Source organism: Buteo buteo, chromosome 10, assembly GCF_964188355.1.
Source record: "Buteo buteo chromosome 10, bButBut1.hap1.1, whole genome shotgun sequence".
NCBI lineage: Eukaryota > Metazoa > Chordata > Aves > Accipitriformes > Accipitridae > Buteo > Buteo buteo.
The window spans coordinates 11376084-11396918 of record NC_134180.1 but is presented as its reverse complement, the minus strand read 5'-3'; the positions used below and the strand labels follow the sequence as shown (position 1 = coordinate 11396918).

The following is a 20835-nucleotide window of genomic DNA, read 5'->3' as shown; positions in this document are numbered from 1 at the left end:
AGGTTTTGCCTGACCTGAAGTGAAGTTACTTCTAAAGTAAGGTTTAGCCACTCTGCCATAATCTATGTGAACAGAGTTCAAATTTCACATATTTGGTACATAAGGTTGGTTGTGTCTAAGTTTAAATGCACATCCTATTTTAAGGAAAGCTTACCAGCTGTCCTGTTTGTTGGTGCTTCTTTTTTTGACATTGACTTGTTTACATTTGTCAGCAATAAGAATGACTTTCATAAAATAGTTTTGTCCTTATTGTTTAGTTCTTTCTTTGCAGTTGGGAAGAGAATGTATCTGAGAAGCATGTGATATTCTTCAGGACTTATTAAATCTTCTGACTGTGCTATATGCTCCTTAAAAGTGATATACACATTCTTATAAACATATATGGCATTTAGTTTTAAAGCAGTACGAAATACCACTTTACAAAAAAGAGAATAATAAGGTTTTTTAACCTTCTAGATTAAACTTACTGTGTTGAACACTGTAAAACTTGGATGGATCTCATTTTTATGCGCCAAATGATCTGAAGTAATGTAGGCTATTAATCTGTAAACTCATAGGTACCTAAAGGCTACCAAGTATTCCAGAAGGAACACCCTCTGAAAATAGAAAAAAAACCCAAAACGTTATGTGACTCATAAATATTGCCTACATAGAAATATGGATGTTCCTTATAAATGGATGGAAATGGATGCATGAATGAATGTGTGGTGTTACAGAAATGTAGATTCAGAAGTAGTAAGAAGCTATCTTTATTTGCAATATTCTCTGATACACATTTATACGCTTTTAAGTAGATCTTTCGATTAACATTTCCTTTCATTTGAAAGTTAACGATTGTACATGGTGGTAAACGTGGCACATATGCTATTACAGCACTGTAGGTTAAGCGTAAGTGAGCTAAGGTCAAATAGATAAGGAATCACACATTATAACCAAATGAGATCTGAAAGCATCTATTAAGAAACGCGATGAAGAAGTATAATGCAAGATACCATAATGCTTGTTGGAAAGAGTAATGAAAACAAGACTGACCATTTGTTATCTGTATTCTTTTCAGTAATACTTGCAAGTATCCAGATGAGAGACTAATGCAGCACATGAAATGTTTTCTTCAATCTTGCTTTCTAGCTGTGATAATTAAGTACAAGAAGTTAACAGTGGTATCCAAAAAAGCCAATATCCACTTAAATAAGCCCAAAGTATATAAGCAACTTTAAGAAGTTTAAATTTTAATCTACATAAGTTGTATATTGTAGGAGTTCAGGAATTCTTGAGAGATTAGGATCATTTTAATAGTCTGGTATACGCTTCTAATACTCAGAAAAAACCCTTTTCATCTATCTAATAGCTATACCTAGGTTTTCTATAATTCCTTAGCCTGCATAGTAAAAAACTAATTTGGATTTTCTTTCAAACTGATTTTCATTGATTTAAATTAAGATAAGATATTCGATTTATAGCTTCCTTTTATGAGTCAATGAGAACGAAACGCAATCTATTTGGTACTTCTCTCTTGTCTGCCATCCTTTATCTTGTTTTATTTCTTCTTGGTCCTCTCCATTTCGCCACCTCTTCTTGTCTTCATTTCTGTCCCTCCTGTTTAATTCAGTTTCCCTCTCTCCCGCTTTAGATTTTTCTCTGTCCTGCATTTTAGTCCCTGCTTGCTGCTCATTGTCTGTTGACTCAATTGCACAATGAGAGTCTGACAGAACTTTTTTTCCCATTTTGCTGTTGACCAGCCTGTTGTAATCGCATTTGTAAAGTACTCGATGTCAATTTAACCACAGGTTGGAGCCTTTTCTGCACCTCAGGCAAATATACATATAATTAAGTAACAAAATTTCATGAGAAGTACTTCGTCTGGAAAGCCAAGAGGGAAAAAACAGGAGGAGGAAAAGCTAAATCAAGGTTTACCCCTTCACTGTAACCTTGTTGCTATATGTTATCCTTCATTTTACAGCAAAAAACATGCATGCAATTGCACAGCTCTGAGGGATGATGCCTTTGCAAATTGCAGCTTAACCTGATCTGTCTTGATTTATGAGGAGTCATTTTTGTTGGCAGTTTTGAGAAGGTCTCAGAAGTCCCAAGTACTTTTCCTTTGCAGCCAGACCTGTTGAGCCCTGTGAGAGGTACCTTTTGTGTCTTTCCAGTTTTCTGTCATACCTGATTAGGATGCCCATTTTGTTAGTTCTTCAGCCTTGTGCCAATATCTTTTTAGATGTTCTTGGAGGTGAAAAGGATATGATGACAGGGAACTTACTGAGTCAGTTTAATTTTCAGGTTTTTTGTAGGTGGGTTTTTGGTTTTGACAGACTTTGCAGTAGAACTTGGTGCGTGAGAATTAACTGTCTGCGTATACAATCTTATTTAAAAAATGGAGAAGTAATTTTCTTTGTGTTCAATGTAATGATCTAGTAACATGGTAAACAAACACTCCAAATTGTAAAATTGTGTTTAATTGATGGTGACCCTTGAAAAGTATTGGAAGAAAATACACTTGACTTCTGTCCAGCTGTGGGGTTTTTCTTGGGGGGGCACGTGTGTGTTGGTGTTTAAACTTCACCAATTTAGCTTTACTTAAATGTTACATGGTTGCTGGCTTTTGATGTAGACCTTAACATAACTGAGAAGCATAACTGAGCCATGTTATGACTGCAAATGCATGGAAGGTGCTCCTATAGCATTAAAAACAAGTGCTGTCTCATGGTATTTTTTCAGAAATACCATTTATATGAAGGGATTATTGTATCTTTGTGGTTTGTTTTCATTTTATCATTATAACTTTGTTTTATTCTTCCATGCATGAGGATTTCTACTGAACTCAGTTAATTGCATCTTATGATGATGAAAGTAGCTGTTTTCATGTGTCTCATGGTTATTCCTTGTTTCTTATGGGGTGGGAAATCATCGATTTTCCTATTTGTATTGCTCATTGGCATAAATGTCAGAGGTGCCAAGAATGGCAATGTTGGTTCACTTAGAATTAGCATATTTAAACAGAATCACTTTTGTTTTGTCATGGAGAGTGTACACATAGACATTGACAGAAATTTTGTGTGTTACTTCTGAAAATGAAAGGATTCAGTAAGAGATGGTTGTGAAGTAGCAGTATTATCTGTAAACTCAGATAACATCCCCATCATAACCAGAATAGTTGGAATAACTAAACTTAATCATTAAATAAGAGGTGGACATAGGCCCCCTTGGTTTCTTACAAGGAGAGAGAACAGCTGAAGTATCCCTGAAGTCTTCTTATTGCTATACGGTGCCTATAAAAAGTGCTTGAGACGTGTTCAGATACACTAAAAAGTAGTATATAGAAAACTGATAACATCTGAAACTGAGTTAGGATTATTTTTGTGCACTGTGCTGTCTTTGCACTGTCTGGTCTTTATTGTTATGACCCATATGTGACCAGATAAAAACGTTCTAATGTCAGTACTGTATTGATCTGAGTCTTAGGAGGCACTGAATCTAAAGTGAATTTCAGTTTTCAAACAATAGGAATGAACAAGATCAATATACGAAGGCAAAAATTGAGCTTTTGGTGATTCACACACAGCCCCATAGGTTCCAATTACATGCAGAGCTCTATAGCATGGCTCTTGCTTTCTCATATGCAGTGGTTACACTGCTGTCTCTTGGCTGGGACGAGTGGGGCTACAGGGCTTATGCTGAATTCAGACATCTCTGTAGCCTGAAAAAGCTGGTTTTGCTTGAGAATTAGAGACACGGTTAGAATGAGCTAGTGGACATGCTAGTTTCTAGCACGCTAGGAACTGACTGGCTGGAATGCAGCTTTGCAGAAAAGGACCTGGGAGTCTGGAGGACAGCAAGTTGAACATGAGACAGCCTTGGGCCCCTGCTGCATAGAGGGCCAACACTATCATCCTCCTGCATTAGGAGGAGGGTTGCCAGCAGGTCGAGGGAGGTGATCCTTCCCTCTGCTCAGCACTGATGAGGCCACACCTGGAGTGCTGGGTCTAGTTCTGGGCTCCCCAGTATGAGAGAGACATGGACATACTGAAGAGGTCCAGCAAAGGGCCAATGAGTAGATGAAGGGAATGGAGCATCTTTCCTATGAGGAAAGGCTGAGAGAGCTGGGACCGTTCAGCCTGGAGCAGAGAAGGCTCAGGGAGATCTTACCAACATGTATAAATACCTGAAGGGAGGCTCTCAAGAAGACAGAGCCAGGCTCTTCTCCGTGGTGCCTGGTGACAGAAGCAGAGGCAATGGGCACACAGGAGGCTTCACTGGAGCATAAGGAGAAACTTTTTTACTGTGAGAGTGACCAAGCACAGGCACAGGTTGCCCAGGGAGGCTGTGGAGTCTTTACCCTTAAAGACATTCAAAAGCTGTCTGGACATGGTCCTGGGCAACCAACTCTAGGTAGCCCTGGTTGAGCAGGCAGGTTGAACCTGATGACCTCCAGAGGTCCCTTCCCACCTCAAACATTTGTGATTCTCTTCTTTCCAGTATTTTTCTTCATAAGTTCATCTAAAATTGTATTAAAGACTTCTAGTAATAAACTCAGATACCGACAACTCATTATAAGCCTAGGCAGCATCAGCTTAAACCTACTTTTTGCTACATGTAGTGCTGTTAGGAGGTGAAAGTCCCTTTGTGCTGCATTCCCTCTCCTTGTAACTGGGAGAATATTTGAGGAAAGGGTTAAGGGAGATCTGTAGTCTGCCCGTATCAGCATCTCTAAATTGCTTATGTCTACAATTTATCTTGAAGCAAATTCCAGAGCTGCATTCGCAGTGCGTGTCACCTGTAGTGGCAGTGGTGGTTGCTCAGCAGAGGCCTGGATGACTGCAGTTTCAGCAGCTGTTTTCAATGTCTCATACACTCTGAAGGATCCAGTGAGGAAATGTGCATCAACTGTTGTCCAAATAGTAGATGAGTAGAACTTTTTTTCATAAATTTATTTAAAAACCAGCAACAAAATAGAATAAAACATTATGGGCAATGATATACTAGCCTTATCTAACTTTTCCTTTTAGTGCAATGTTGTGGTGTCTCCATAATTATTTCTATGTTAGGTATGAAAGTGCTTGACACACATTAGTGCTTATTTGTGGATAGTGTCACTCTAGATTTACCAGTGAAGGACTTGATGCTCAGAAATAGTACACACTATTCAGTATATCCACAATTGAGGCAGGCATGAAAACCATATGCTTGTACTCCTGTCTTTTCCCTAACCGTCTGGCTAGCCTTCATCTCCTGCAATGCACTGTTTCCTGAGGCTGGAGTAAAGACTTTAAGATCTTGTAAAAAAGTGATTTTGATCTTATGTGCTCCCAAAGAGCCGCAGTCTTTGTCCTATAGTCTGATGTCAATGCTGAATGATACAAAGAGCTGTCAAGTCAACAAAACCACCAGATTTTGGATTTCTTATATAAAGAATAGAGATGATTACTCTATAATGGGCTTGTTGATCTTAGTAGTTCTGGAAGATGAGTGGTTCAAAGAAGTATGTATTTCCAAATACCAGGGTGCCTTCACAGTAAAGAAAATGTAAAGGCGGTGTTGTCGTAGCAAGTATTAAAATGAAAGCATCCAGGGTATCAAATGATTGATTGAATTTTGTACCTGTCGTCAGAGAGCGGATCTGGGAGGTAACAGAGTTGGTGTTTTTTACTTATTGTACACATTACTGCTGACCATAGGTCTTACTGAAGTGTTTCTGTCTGGATTATTAGAACTCCACTGTTAAAGAACATGAGAAGCAGATGTTTCCTTCTTGAAGAAATAGTCTCCGTACTTCAATAACTACAAACTTAAGAAGCTTTTTAAAATCAATGTACTGGCAAATCTTTATCTGCAGAGTGCTGCAAGGCATTTTCTGCTTGTTAAAAATTGGCATCACTGAACCAGATAAACTTACCTGATATTGCAGCATTTTCTCTTTGTATTAACATTTTGCCAGCAGCAGGTGATACAGATGCTAAAGGTTAGGGTGTGCTAGAGGCCCTACGTAGCTATGAAGTTTGTTATAATTCTTTCTTAGACCTGAAGTCACTTGTCTTGCAAAGGAGAAGTTAAGCAACTTGGGAAAGCAACACTTTCTTTAAAATCTTAAATGGACCAGTTACATTGATCATGTCATCTTTTGATTGCCAAAAGTAGGTTTAATTTCAGAATTCATAAAAACATGTTGAAAGAAACACTGACTAGACAGACTTCTACTTGGTCAGTGATGCTGCAGGAAACTAATCTTCTAAGACCTAGGTTTTTAGAAAAGCTTGCTTTTTAAAGATTTATTTTTTAAGCAGTAGCTGTATTTTTCTTTTTTCATGCTTCTTGTAGTGAAGATTTCTAGGTGGTTGTTTAAAATTCAAGTAAGTTTTGTATCACCATCAATTAAGGTAGTTAAATAGGAGTCAAGGATTCAAATATGCCACCTTTTCCATTTTCTGTAAACAGTTTCATATGAGTTTTCCACAGCCATCTGATATTGGTGCAGTTAAGTATTGTTTGTTAGAAGCAGGCCTTACCTTTCCAGTTGCTTCTAGAAATTACCCAATGAGTTGGTGGTAGAGTCAGAAATATTTTAATTTCAAACTACAGATTAATCACAAGAACATTTTTCCCAACCTTTACAAAAGCAGTTGTGTCTCTAACAGAGGAGACATAATCAGAAACCTAATCTAAAAATTAGCAAATCAGAAGGAACTTGGGCAAAATTAACTTGCTACATGGATCAGTCTGTGGGTTACCTTTTTACTTGTCTGTTAATGAGATAGTGCCTATACACATTTCAGAGAAAAAAAGGTGAAATGATGATGAGTGAACTGGATAACATGTCTTTTACTTGGTCTAATATGTCTTCATGTCCTCTGGAGAGGCCAATCTTCCTAAGTAATAGCTATTAAATACAAGAGCAAACCTAAGACAAAATCCAGTGCTTAAAAAATTCTCTCCAACCTTTAAAAAGAACACTGGATATTATATCTGCTAAAGATCATGTGACCCAAATAAAGCCCCAAACATAATAAAATGGAAATTGAAACACTGTGATACCTACAAACAGTTGTGCGTGGCCCTTCATGCCAACTATACATCATAAGGGAAAAAAAAGCCCAAACCCCATCAGCTAGTGTACAGAGTGCCTTATCTTTTGTGGGAGATCAAGGAGCTTTCAATATAAGTGTTTAAGAGTATCTCTGAATTCATAGTGTACCATGCCAATGGCAAAAAATTGAGCTTGGTGCATTCAAAAGTTGATCTCTTTCCCAGTAGTACAAGCAGCATTTTTCTTTGGACAACATCTTTCAGAAAGGATATGGCAGAGTAAGGAGAATAAATTATGTATCAGTAGCATATAAGAGAGGGATGGTGTATAGAATAGGAGAGGGAGAAGGAAAACAAAACATGAATATAGTAAAGGTCATGGATATTTTTTGTTTTTCAGAACAAGAGAGTGTATGCAGAATTGATCATTTTGTGTCTGATCTAGTTTTGCTGTGATTTTTTTACAGAAAAATGTCATTTCATCTGTTGCTCAACCCTGTCAAGATCTGAGCTGTTTCTGCCTTACCTCTGTGACTGCTACAATATTACTTTCTTTTTTACAGCTACATACAGAATAATATTTACATAGGTCTCTTTATTATTCTAGTACTACCTTTTTTTTTCTGTGCAGTCTTTAAGAATCTTGAAGTTGTCATTCTCCGTGGTCCAAGTTTACCATGTCCAGCATCTTGTAGCTGAAAACTGTCAGCACCAGGTTCTGGGAGAGTTAAAAGCCTCATACTGGGCAGTTGGTCAGTGTGTCTTCATCAGGGCTCCTCCTCCCAAGTGGTTTTAAGATTGACTTAAGTGTTGAAAGAAATACAGCAACAGCCTTTCAAAATGAGCATCATTCCCCATTTCCTTGGCACTCACATGGGTGATCATATAAATAACAGAACAGTTCATAACAAGCTTTTGGCCAATCCAATCCCAGTGGTACTCCATCTAAAAGTATTAGGGTCCCAGCCCACAAGCATTTTGACGATTGGAGAATTGGCTATTTAGATGTGATTGGTAATTTTGCATTCCTAGTATAAAAAGGAGCACATTGTAGGTGCTTTTCTGAGGATCCTGTCTTGGGAATTCTCAAAATTTGAGGCATGAGCAGCTTCCCACTACCTTGTCAAACACAGCTTGAGAAGAATGGGAGATAATTTGACAAAAGAAGATGTCTACTTCCTTGGGCAGAACTATATTAGTAATCCAAAATATTATGCTGATGAGAGAAGAGAGCCTTTGATACTAAATTTAGGTCCAGGCTTGACCTGTCAGAAGCCCAGGACTGCTCAGATTTGAACTATTGATTTGGCCCCATGTCCAGTAGGACTGTTGTTTCTTTCTGCTTATAGAAAGCAGTTTTGCCCAAGCAGCAATAAATACAGCTGATACTGAGCCAGAATTTGCAAAGTTCAGCTGACCACTGAACTAACCTAAATATTGTGTTCACTTTAAATATCTTGATATGTAACTGTTAAAAAAAAAAGTCTCTAAAGACTAATCCCCTGCTTTTTTTCTCAGTTTCTGTTTCTCTGTTAATTAGTACTCTTTGAGTATTATATGCTTTCAGCTGAATAAAAGCTGATGGTGATTGAAGGAAAATCTATTTATAGAAAAGAGCTGAACTACAAGGTATGTATTACAAAAATGCTACAGAAGAACTGAGCATAAGCCAAACATCTTCTATTCAATGTTTTTAAAAGGAAGAGCTATTGATTTTTTTTTTCCAAATACTGATTGGTAGGGAACCAGGGATTTTCTTGGATCACACATTCTACTTGGAGGGTTATGATATGTATGGAAAATTATGAGATGAAGGAGGTTGATGACGTGTGTATATATGCTTGCACAACATGATGTCAGGTTTCACTGAAAGTATGAGTTTGGGTGGACGTCATTAATAACAAGGGGCAAAGCTACATGACAGTTACGCAGATCATTTCAAACCCATACTGACAGACCTCATCTATGTTGTGTATTTTGTATTTGCTGCCTATTTGTGTTTGTGTTTTAGAGAATTTAAAGTTATTATTCATATTCCTATGTGTGCATGTGTGGAAATGCACGGGACCACAAAGAACTTTAAGGAGCAAAATAAACAATATGCAAAAAATCTGTTCCTTCACCAAAATGCTTAGGGTACTGAAACAATGTCATAATGTCTAATAATGTGCACTTGGTGAGTCAATATTGAAATTTACAGCTTTTCAGGATGAAGAGGTATGGATTTATTGAGGGTACCTCATCCCGCTATCAGCAGGTCATATGTTTCCACATCGTACATCTCTGGCTAAACAAGAGTGATGATCACCTGTAGCGGTCTGGGAGTTTTTGCTTTCCATACAACATGTAGAAAAGTTTCAGTAACTAATCCTGAAGGGACATGATACACCAGATTTCCAGGGCATGGTAATTTTAGATGTTGAAAGCCCATTTTGAAGTTTTTTGGTATCCTAGTTTCAGCTGGGATAGAGTTAACTGTCTTCCTAGTGGCTGGTACGGTGCTATGTTTTGAGTTCAGTATGAGAAGAATGTTGATAACACTCATGTTTTCAGTTGTTGCTCAGTAGTGTTTAGTCTAAAGTCAAGGATTTTTCAGCTTCTCATGCCCAGCCAGTGAGAAAACTGGAGGGGCACAAGAAGTTGGCACAGGACACAGCCAGGGCACCTGACCCAAACTGGCCAACGGGGTATTCCATACCATGGGACGTCCCATCTAGTTTAGGAACTGGGAAGTGGGGGCAGGGAATCGCCACTCGGAGACTAGCTGGGTGTCGGTTGGCGGGTGGTGAGCAATTGCCCTGTGCATCATTTGTACATTCCAATCCTTTTATTACTACTGTTGTCATTTTATTAGTGTTATCATTATCATTATTTTCTTCTTTTCTGTTCTATTAAACTGTTCTTAACCTGCGGGTTTTGCTTCTTTTTCCCGATTTTCTCCCCCATCCCACTGGGTGGGGGGGGAGCGAGTGAGCGGCTGCGTGGTGTTTAGTTGCTGGCTGGGGTTAAACCATGACATTTGGTTTGTGTTTTGGTTTGGTTTTTTTTTTTCCTTCCTTTTCTTACTTTCCTTGGTACTCTGGACACAATCTCACTATTTTTAGCTAGTGAAGAGATGAAGCACGGGTGGGACAATATGATGCAAAATCAGCTGATTGAACCTCACCAGAGATGCAGACCTTTTAAATGGGTCCAATCAAGTGAACTTGTACTGAGTCTCCAGCACACACAAATCATATTGGTTTTGAGTGTAAACATATGTGATAAAACCAAACTTGATGGAGATAAGCCCTTGGAAGTTAAGTACAATATGAGAATTGCCTACTCCTATGCATAATGATATATTCTCGGTCACATATATTTCTGTGGTTTTGGGTTGTCTTCTTCCTGGGATCTCTGCCTTGTGTACAGAAGGAATAGTGCTTATCTAATGAGCGACTTTTTTTTTTTCTTCTTATATTTTTCTTTTTTTTCTTTCTCCCCCCCTTAGTATTTTTCATTGTGTAACCCTGTGCCTTCCTATATATCATTCAGATCAGGATTTGAGGATGAAGTTACTATTTTCCTCTTTGGCATTTCTGTAGGACTCATCACTACAGTATTTCAGTGCTTCAGATGTTAATTGATTTTCGTAACACCTACTGAGATGGGGAATTATTATTAACCAGGGAAATGGAACACAAGGAGATTGAGGTCAGAAGTACTGCTCAGTTTGAATGCCAGGTGTGAGACACATGTGACCCCTGGTTTATTATTTTTTTAGTATTCATATAAAACTCTTGAATTCCTTTAATTGCAGCTGTAAGTAATTCTGCATTTCTCTATATTGAGTCAACCACTGTAATACAGGCAGTTGTATAGTAAGGAAAACTCAGATCACCACTTGTGGGATTTTTTGCGTAAGTGATGTGCCTGGTTTACATAAGTAATTTTGGGCGGAAGTGGGGAAAAGATCTGAGTCTTAACACAGCATTGAGATGTTATGTCCCAAGAGATTTTTCTTTCTTAATACATTCTTCTGGCTTATACCACACGTATCCTCCAGTTCTTTCAACAAAGGAAGCAAGGCTCTGCCTACAGTAGTCTCTTCTACTCCCTAAATGTACTTCATCAGCAGAATAGGTACACTCATGGTGACAAATGAGTAGAGGTCCTTTTTGGAGTGTGCGTGAAATGTTCTTAATTAAAAAATAATTTCTGATGTACATGCATAAAGATGACCCTGTATTTCTTAATTGTGAGTGCCTATGTACCCTTACTTTTCTTTTAAATTTATTTAATATAAATAGTTTTCTGTTCTGTTCTGTATTTCTATGTCAGTCTGCCTTCTGGCATCAAATGTCCACATTCAGCAGCATCTTAATAGTTTAAAATGGCAGCAATGTCAAGGAGTCAGTATTCCAGTACAGTTGCTTCACAGTTGCAGAAGTTTAGCTTTTTTAAAAGTGAGACGACTCAAAGTAGATAGCTTGTTCAGTAGGATGTCAGCTGTCATATAGTTGACATATGAAGATAATTCTTTTCCTCAGTAGAATATTGTTTCTCTGAGTTGGCAGCACAGAAATTATGATTAGAAGTGAGAAAGATCATTAGAACTCTGAATGCTTTGATAGCCATCTCACCTTAGCTTTTTTTTGTAATAAATTAACTAATCATGACTTTCAGAAGAATAAAACCTAAATGTGGATAACTGTAAGCTCATTGGCTGTGGTACTCCTGAGAGCAGCACTATCAACAAACTCTTATCTGGGAAAAAGTAGAAACTTAACCAAAATATTTTTTTATGTATTTTAAGAAGTAGTTCTACACTGATCTTCACCCTAGACTATTTTCTTATTTCTCTTAGATTATGAGTTTGTCGTATTTCAGGTGGATGTTGTCTTTTGAGAAGGAGTTAATTCTCCTGCCTTTCAGCTTAAATTTTATTTTGGGTCCATTTAATTTTTTCCTCTAGTTTTTTAGAAGCATCTGTTGTTAATAATGCTGAATGAAGACTCTGCTTCAGGTTCCTTTTAACTCAGTAAATGCGAATTTGCATGTGGGCCTTTACACAAATATTTTTTGGTCCTACCTTGGACATCTACCTTGTCAACTTCTATGTGCTCAATTATATGTTGGCCTCAGTTCAAGAAAACATAGAAATACAGGGAAGTCAAACACAATCTGCCTGCCTGACAGAAAAGCTATGTATGTGCTGGATGACATGGCCTTCCTGTAACTTTCTTTAAAATGCCTGGATCTTTTCAAATTTTTGCTGAAGAATTAATGTAACAGATTTTTATAATGGACTCGGTAACTGTGCTGTACCGGTAGATCTTAAATGCTGTTTAAGGCATTTCCTCACAATGTAACTGAAATGTCAGATCAGTCTGGGAGGAAGACTGCAGTTATTTGGCCCTTCTTTGTTTGAAAGCCATGTAAATGAAAATATTCATTAAAGAAGTCTAATTGGAGAACTGTTTATTATTAAATTTTTATTCTTATTTGGTGTTTTGTTGCATGTGATTTAGATTGTGGTTAGTTTGGTTGCTAATAGTTGCATGATGCTTAGATGTCCTGAAAATCATGATGATAACCTGGTGAAAGCATAAAAGTGTGTTTATTTTCTCCAGCAGTACCAGTTAGCATAATACAAACATCACCTTTCTTCATAAGATTTCCTTTTCTTAACACATAACAGTATGCCTGGTATTTTACAAAATACAGATCGTGTTATTGTCTGGTACTAAAAATGTCATTGTCAAGCAAAGAGAAAGCTACAGTCGAGATGACTGAAAATTAGGACATCGTAAATGGATAGATTAATGATAGCAAAGATTCAGGAAGCCCATGAACTTCAGAGAGAGATTTGAGAGAGCAGAAAGAGGAAGACTTCTATGTGCAAAAACTGGAAGATTGTGCCAAGTGCACAGAGGGATGGGGAAGAAAGATGAAGCCATAGTATAGTGCAGAGGGTGGAGAGAATCGAAGGAAATGAGAACACAGATGAGAATAGAAGATATCTAGATTTTAAAAAAAAACCCACAACTTTTTTTTTCTTCTTACTTACCTGTGATACTCAGTTGAGTGCTGTTAGAAAACATATTACAGTGACATTTATGCTCATTGCAACTATAGCTATTTTCTTAGCTGCCATTGAAGTGAATGGAGAAGTACAATGATGGGTTTTCATCTCTGGGGTAGCCTGATCCAGCCCATGGTGATGTCTTCATGTGTATTGGTTATGGATGGGCCCGAAAGGAAACGGTAGTTGGGAATTGCTGTGAACTTCTGGCTAAGCCCCCACAGGCAGCTGTATTCCTGTGTGGCATTGGGTCACTACAGAGGTTTTATGGGATTAGGAAACCACCTAAATTCGGGAGATTACCTGGTTGGTGACTCCGGCAGGTGTAAAGAAGTTTTTATATGGAGAGTCCTGGATTACAAGCTGCAGTCTGAGGGTTTAGAAGCTTTTCTGTAACAGAGATAATTTGTTTTCAAGGTAGAAGTATTTATAAAGGATTTATTTTCTAAGTCGCAGGTGAGGATTCTGTTGGTTTTTCCTTTAGGATTACAAAGGTAATAGAGAAAAGCACCATTTGATATTTACGAACCTAAAGGCACTATCTCACACTGAGGGTAACTGGAACCTGAAGATAATTGATTAACTGTTGTAGTTCCAGCTCTGACATTTTGATGCCGCTTCCTCATACACACAGTGGTATTTCTCAGGTCTGATTGCAATGATTTCCATCTTTTTTATAGAAATGCAGTATCATAAGCAATTGGTTCTTTATCTACAGAGCTAGGTATGTCTAGGGAACAACTCGGTTGCCTAAACATGGGCATTTGGTGTCATTGTAGCTGTCTTTGTATATGCAGATCATCCACATGGAGCTTGCAGAGATGATGCAGCACTTAACAGCAGACTTGTATCCTTCTGCAGCAGCAACTGCTTCCCAGGCAAGATTGTCTTCAGGCTTCTAAAATGGCATCTGACACCACTGTTTAGGCACCTGAACTTATCCTTAGTTGCTAGTCAAAGTAAAAATGTAGTTGAATTGGAGATGGTAGCAGGGAAAGATACGGGATTTATCTGACAGGATAACATTTTCTGGTGGTACTTCTGGGTTTGTTCTTTTAAAGACCACTTAATGGTAAACTTCGAACATTTCTAAGTAACAGTTACAATTTGTAATTAACACTGTTTGTATGGTAGATGATATACATTTAAAAATAATACCTCTGAGCTTGCAAGAGAGAGACAGTCTAGTTTTCTGTTCTTTTTTTTTTTTTTTTTTACTTCCAGAGAAATACAGTAAGCATGTGTTCTGTGGTAAAAATGCACATACAATTAAATAACTAGTAATTTCCTATGAGTTTTAAAGTTGAACTGTAAGCCTGAAGGACAGAAGACATGCCACGTTGCTCTTGTTAAACTGTCAAGTTATTACTGCATATGAGACTAGAGGATTTTCAATTTCTTCTCAAAGCATTTTTGGAGGATGAGTCAGTAAAGCAGTTATCTAACGTATCCACGTTGACTGCACACTGAATTTCATATTCTGTTGTGTTTAATTACACTGTTACCGGGCTAATACATCAGGATTTTTCTCTCTTATTTTACAGGATTCTGCTCAAGAAAGTGTCATTACACGAGATATTCATCGTACATTTCCAGCACATGATTATTTCAAAGATACAGAAGGAGACGGTCAGGAATCTCTATACAAAATCTGTAAGGTACAGTCAGTACTCTGAATTTTAAAGTGTGTTCCATATTTTGCTATGACTGTATTTTGCCCTGATAACCCTGTTCTGATCCAAGTCACTAATCAATAAGATTTTAAAGCTTTATTTAGATTGCATGTGGAGAGTGTAGTATTTCTGCAGCACTGCATAGACTGAAGTACTTTTTATAACCTTGCATTTTATATCTCCTAAGATGTGTGTGAGAAGAGCGAGGCTCAAGCTAATTTTACTAATGGGCAGTTTGGTATCAGAGGTCCACTTCAGTAGAAGCATGGTGTAGTGGAACTTTTTTTGCTCTGCTGGTAGAGAGGTCTGCAGAGGAAGAGAAACCCTCAGAGCAAGCTCTGCTATGAGGTTAAGCAAGAATGTCTCTAGATAATTATCTAGAGAACAAGTTAGCTGACCTTTCCACAAGCAATGTGTGTGCATAGCTTTTCACTTGTAGCTCTCGGATCACCTCTAATTTTTCCAATCAACTTAATTTTTTCCGATTTGCACATGGGGAAGTTGAGGTACTAAATGAACAGATTTGTCCAGCTTGTACAGACAGACTTTTGTGCTCATGAGAGATCCAGAAGGTAGAATATTGCAGCTAGACAGCTAGTTCTCTGGCTGTCAGTTGCAGATTTTATTGTGTTTCTGGCAGTCAGTTTTCATTTTACATTTTTTTCTACATGTAGAATAAATGATTGCCTTCAATAAAGCCATTTCCACTTCCCTTCCTTTTCCTTGTTACTCTGTTTCCACCTTCAATTGATTAATAGACAGAAATGATGGAGTTGTCATAACAAGCAGAACACAGTGTCCTGCCTTTGGGGTATAATGATACATATTCCTGTTCTCCAGATAAATTCTATGGTGATACAGACTCCTATTCAAACAATAATTTGGATGACTCTTAAATATAGCTGCTTAGGCTACATATATTGAAGTTCACTGTCATGAGTAATTCATATTAAAAAAAGAAGTAAAAAATGAAGGAGCCAAGAGAACTTTGAACCAATTACGTTGATTTCTCATTAATCTTGGAGGGCTCTAGAGGGCTACAAGGAAAACAGTTCCTGTGCCAGTCTTTGAAAAGAGTAACTAGGACAATGCAGGTAATTGTGGGCTTGTCAGTTTGATATCAGTTAAGTGAAGAATGATGGAATAGCATTCAACTTACCGAGAATTAAATGTGAGAAGTATATTATAACGAATGCCTATGAGTCTACTGAAAATAGATCTTGACAAGCTAATAAAAAAAAATACAGGTTTCATTGGTGAAGGTAATTTTACCAAAATTCTGTAGATCATGTAGTCTGCCATGCAAAAAATGTATAAATGCTGGACAAGTAAGAACACGAACAAGACACGTTAAAGAATTAAAAACTGGCTAGCTAGCAGGTTACTAAACATCAGCACTGAATAAATGTATTTCAGACAAGGCATCATGAAGATCACTTGTTCATGCGATGCAAGATCACTTGTTCATTTGGTGTACTCTGGTTAGTCACCTAAAAGAAAACAGAAAAATCATTTCTGATAAAGCTGTCTTGATGACACAGAGAAAAAGGGAATGGTAAATAATGAGGTGTTAAAGGATGTATAGATAGATGTATCTTGTGTAGGAATAGAATCACTTGAGTAACTCAGTATTTTACAGCTGCAGCTGCTGCTTTTATTACTGTGTCCAGAATTAAAGACAACTACTTCTACATTGGAAAGAATCTGTAGAAGTTCCATGAGGATGATGAAAGGATTTGGAAACTTACTTTGGAAAGAAAAACTCTTTTTCATGAATGAGTATCTCAGTCTATTTTGTTTAATAAAGAGAAGATAAAGGAGTGAATCTGTCTGAACTAGAAGCAACTTAGAGGAATTATCTGTCTAGCAGGCAGCTTCACAGAGGCAGAGATCTCGGATCTTCCTGGGTTTTCTGTACTAAAAGTGAAGAATTCTACTCATCTTCCAAAGCTGGGAGCCTTCCCTGCTCTCAGGGCCTCTACTGCTTTTGCAGAGAGAAAGTTGCTGCAGATGTTGGTCCTCTTTTCTTGAAGGATCTGGATTAGAGGCCTGTCAGCGTGTACATCAAGTTGAGGACTGCTTTTCCTGTAAAGCATTTTGTATTTATCTACAGTTGAATGACCTCTGCCACTTTGCCACTTTCTCTTGATATGAACATGTTCTGCGTAGCATCTTTACAGTCAGCTTTTAATTTACTGCTCCAAACAACTTTGTCTCATCAGCAGTCTTTGTTACTGTGCTATTTTTATGTATTCTGTATGATTTGTGAATATTTTCAGCAGCATCATCCCTAGCATGTCTTTCTGTAAGGTTCTGTGCGTGACCTCACCTTCATTCTGTAGGTGAGAACTGACTGTTTATTCCTACCTTTTGCTTTCTATCCTTTAATCAATTATTTGAGTGCATAAGAGGACCTTCTGTGGCAGCTTAGTTCCCTAAAAAGCCTTTGGGAAGGGAGCTTGTTGAAGGTTTTCTAAAAATCCTAGTAGACTCTATTGACTGCCTCATTCTTTTATGTGCTCATTGGTTCAGAGAAGGATTTGGGAAGCATTGCTTCCTGGTAGAACAGCCACATCCAGTCTTCAACATTGAATTATTCATCAGTTTACTGGTTTTTATTCTTGACAGTTTCTACCTACTTGTCAGTATTGAGATCAGACATAACTGCTATGTAGATCTCTAGGCAGCAACTTTTCCTTCATCCTTGCACTGTTTTCTTAAACAGCTGTGGCTGTGTTCTACAGATAACCTGTCTATGGCCGGGTCTGACTGGACCTTGAGTTTATGATTGGTGTGGTGAGTTTTAGAGAAATATTTTAAAAAGCTAATTAATTTGCTTATGAACTTGATGTTCCATTGGAAAAAAAATTAATAATCTGTGTTGGAAGTAATATTGTGGCTGCTTTGTATTACAAGAATAACTTTTAACAGAGGTGCTGTGCACTCATGCCCTTCTTCTAACATGAAAGCAAGATATTTGAAGAATGGTATTATTGAATAAGGCTGGAAAGGTCTATCCTCAAGTGGGAGGGTAAAAAACTGAAGAGCATTTTCTTCATTCCCCACTGAAATGAGAGATGATGTGAGCTGTCAGATAAAAAGGAAAACCATTAAAAGCTCACTGCCTCATTTTAACGGGTCTGTCAGTTTTAGTTCCGTCTCTTAATCTCTTCTTCAGAACAGTAGGAAATCGGGAAAGATGGAAACTTTTTCAGTTGGAGAACATTTATGTGACAAAGTATCTAAAAATAAACTTTAAGGCTGACAATGGTGATAAGGAATGAAAAGAGTTCCAGATTTTAGATAGGAGATTTCACTTGAGAACGTGGCATAAGCTAGATTTGCACAGAGCAAACATCTTTGGGAAAATAGTTCTGTTTCTTGCACACTTTCTCTTTAAATACTATATGAATTCTAGCTCTATTTAAAGAGCTCATTCTCTGTGTTACAATGCATAGCAGAATAGTACTCTTGACCTACTTCCATGCGTGCATATGTAGTTAACAGCTTAATGCTCCAGGGAATCAAAGCACTTGGCAGAAACAGTCCTCTCAACTGTTTGGAGTGTATGTGGTGCAGAATTTAACGCAAGATGTGTTTTGTCTAATTTTCTGATTAAAGTAACTCCTATTCAACAAACAACCACTGTGACTTTAATAAGAGAAAGGGAGTATGTTGCAGGGAAATCAGTCAGGTTAGCTAGGTGAGTGTTCTTACTGGGCAAACTGGAAAAATAGACACAACTTTTTTTCTGATTTTCTGAAAAATGTTGAATTACTTTTCAGAGATTCAAAGTTGGTGTTAGTGTTTTCCAGTAGACAAAGGCATTATGGAAGGATATGAATCATTTGTATCATGACATATTTTGTTACTAAATACTTATCTCCTTGGCTGATCAAATTTGTAGGTTTTTTCCTAATCCCAGTCATACTTGCCTGAAGGTTTTATGCACAGGATCAGTGTGATAGCTTGTTTAGTGTGAAACGAAACACTCCATTTTAGTTGTCATTCCAATGCCTGTCTGTCTGTTGGTACCCACATTAGTAGAGAAAATAATAAACTTTTTCTAGCAAAGCTGATACTGAGTGGGTTCCAATATGGGGTTTTTTTGGCTTTCTTTTCTGTATAATTGAAATGTGAAAATGTCTTTGAGTTGCTCTTCTGTGACCAGTAGCTTCTATACTGTGATATGCTGTGAATGATGGATTACTCTTTGGCTCATCCTTCAGCATGGCAGAACTGCTGCTTAGTGCTGTCATGTAAGCTGATTGTCTAACTTTCATCCTTTTTTTACATTTTCATTTCCATTTCATTGCAGCATCTTTTTTCACATGATCACCTCTTCTCAGCATGCACATATTCTTCCACATTTTTCAATTTGTAGTATCTCCTCAAATTTACAAACAGGAAGTTTCAGTATTTGTCCACTTTGGTTTGATCATTTTTTGGAGAGAGCAAATCTCTTTCTTTCCTATAGGAGTCTATTGGCCAATTTTAGAATAAACACAGGAGCATAAACAGAATCAGTTAAGAATTATTTTTCATCTATCTTTAGTTGTTTGTTTTCTTTGCTCCTGGGTTGAAGAGCAGTTTTAGTAAATATTGTTGTCTTGTTTCATGCAAAGGATTTTTAACGTTATCTTGTCTTCTTCCATTTACATATTAATAAGGTTCCTTCTCTGTGCATCTGTGCTCAGCAAGGAAGCAGTGGTACTGTTCTTGCATATGGGGTTTCTGCTGAGGCTGTACTAGTAAAAGGGTCAGGATGGTGAATCTTGAGTGCTGGAAAGAGAGTGAAGGCTTTAGTATATTTGGAGGCCTGCCTGAAAAAATGTGAGGATTTCTTCATTCTCTCGGCCCTTATAGCTCTGGAGGAGGCATATTGTATAATATATACGTGCTTCTCCTTGATACTCAATAAACAAGTAACTGATTTCTAAAGATACAGTTTTCAGTTAACACAGAAATTCCTTGTATAATGTGATACATCCTAAATGCTGTGTTTATAGGAATATTATTACTTTCAAACTGTTAGCCTTATAATGAGTTTAGGTATGGAGTTTTAAATTATAGTATCACTAAAATTATTCAGCGACCAAGCATGTAATAAAGTACTCTGTTGTGTGAGAAGTCTGCATCAAAGTATGGATGTTTTCTTGAGACAGTTGGTTTTTCAGACACCATGTAAGACTTTAAACTCTACTAAAATGGACTTCAGCACAGAGCTATGTCTGTATCAGACATCGAGTAGATTCCCTAGATCATTTCTGTCATTTTGGTAGCAACACAAAGGTAAGTAATGAGAGCAAATCAGGCTTGTAATTCTCCCCCAAAAAACTTGCATTCAATTCCTGTTACATTTTCCTTTTTCCTGGGACACAGGTGCTGGATATCTTGTATGGCTGTTAACATGCATTGTGCCAGTGTGCCTGTCGCTTTTTCAGAGAAGTGAGCGTTTCCTGTGCCAGGAAACATTATTACTGACAGGAGAGATACTGTTATTGCAGATGAGAGATGGAGATCTGTAGAGCCTCTGCTCATACCTTTCCCACTGCGTTGCCCTGAAGTGTGCGTGTGGGAGTGAAAGCTCTGGAAATGTAAGACCTTTGTATGAGGCAGGCACTAGAGAAATATTTTTCATGAGCTCTCTTTAGTTTCTAATGTAATTGTAATGTTTTGTTTCTAATGTAATTGAGTTACTATGGTAAAGGCAAATTGGCAATGTGATTGTAAGCTTGTATTTGCTAGTTAGTGTTTTGCATTTTGTTGTTTTAAGTACATTTGAACCTTCAGCAACTATAAGCAATCATTTTCATGCTTATGAGGATGCAAAATGGTGAAAAATGTTTCATTCTAGAATTTGAGACGTACTCTCTACTCTTCCTTTTTTAAAACTGCTGGGACTCATACACAGTAGTTGCAGAAATCCCAAATCTGAGGTTTTAAATTCAAATCAGCAACCTTTCCATTTGTCTTTCAAATGCTGCTTACTTGGAATTTTTCTGTCTACAGGAGATTCTGATCTTGGGAGATTTTCCATTAATTATTTTAGAGAAGAATTTCTGTTCATCTCTG

At 37.5% G+C, this 20835-nt stretch overlaps 1 protein-coding gene across 5 annotated transcripts in view; it reads left to right on the top strand.

The window, feature by feature from the left end:
* RABGAP1L (RAB GTPase activating protein 1 like) overlaps window positions 1-20835 on the top strand; it is a 262912-nt gene that overhangs the window by 131234 nt on the left and 110843 nt on the right. For all 5 annotated transcript variants that reach the window (XM_075038616.1, XM_075038614.1, XM_075038615.1 and 2 more), the window contains one exon: window positions 14632-14745. In XM_075038616.1, coding sequence (XP_074894717.1) covers window positions 14632-14745 — 114 coding nt within the window. The remainder of the gene's footprint in view (window positions 1-14631; window positions 14746-20835) is intronic.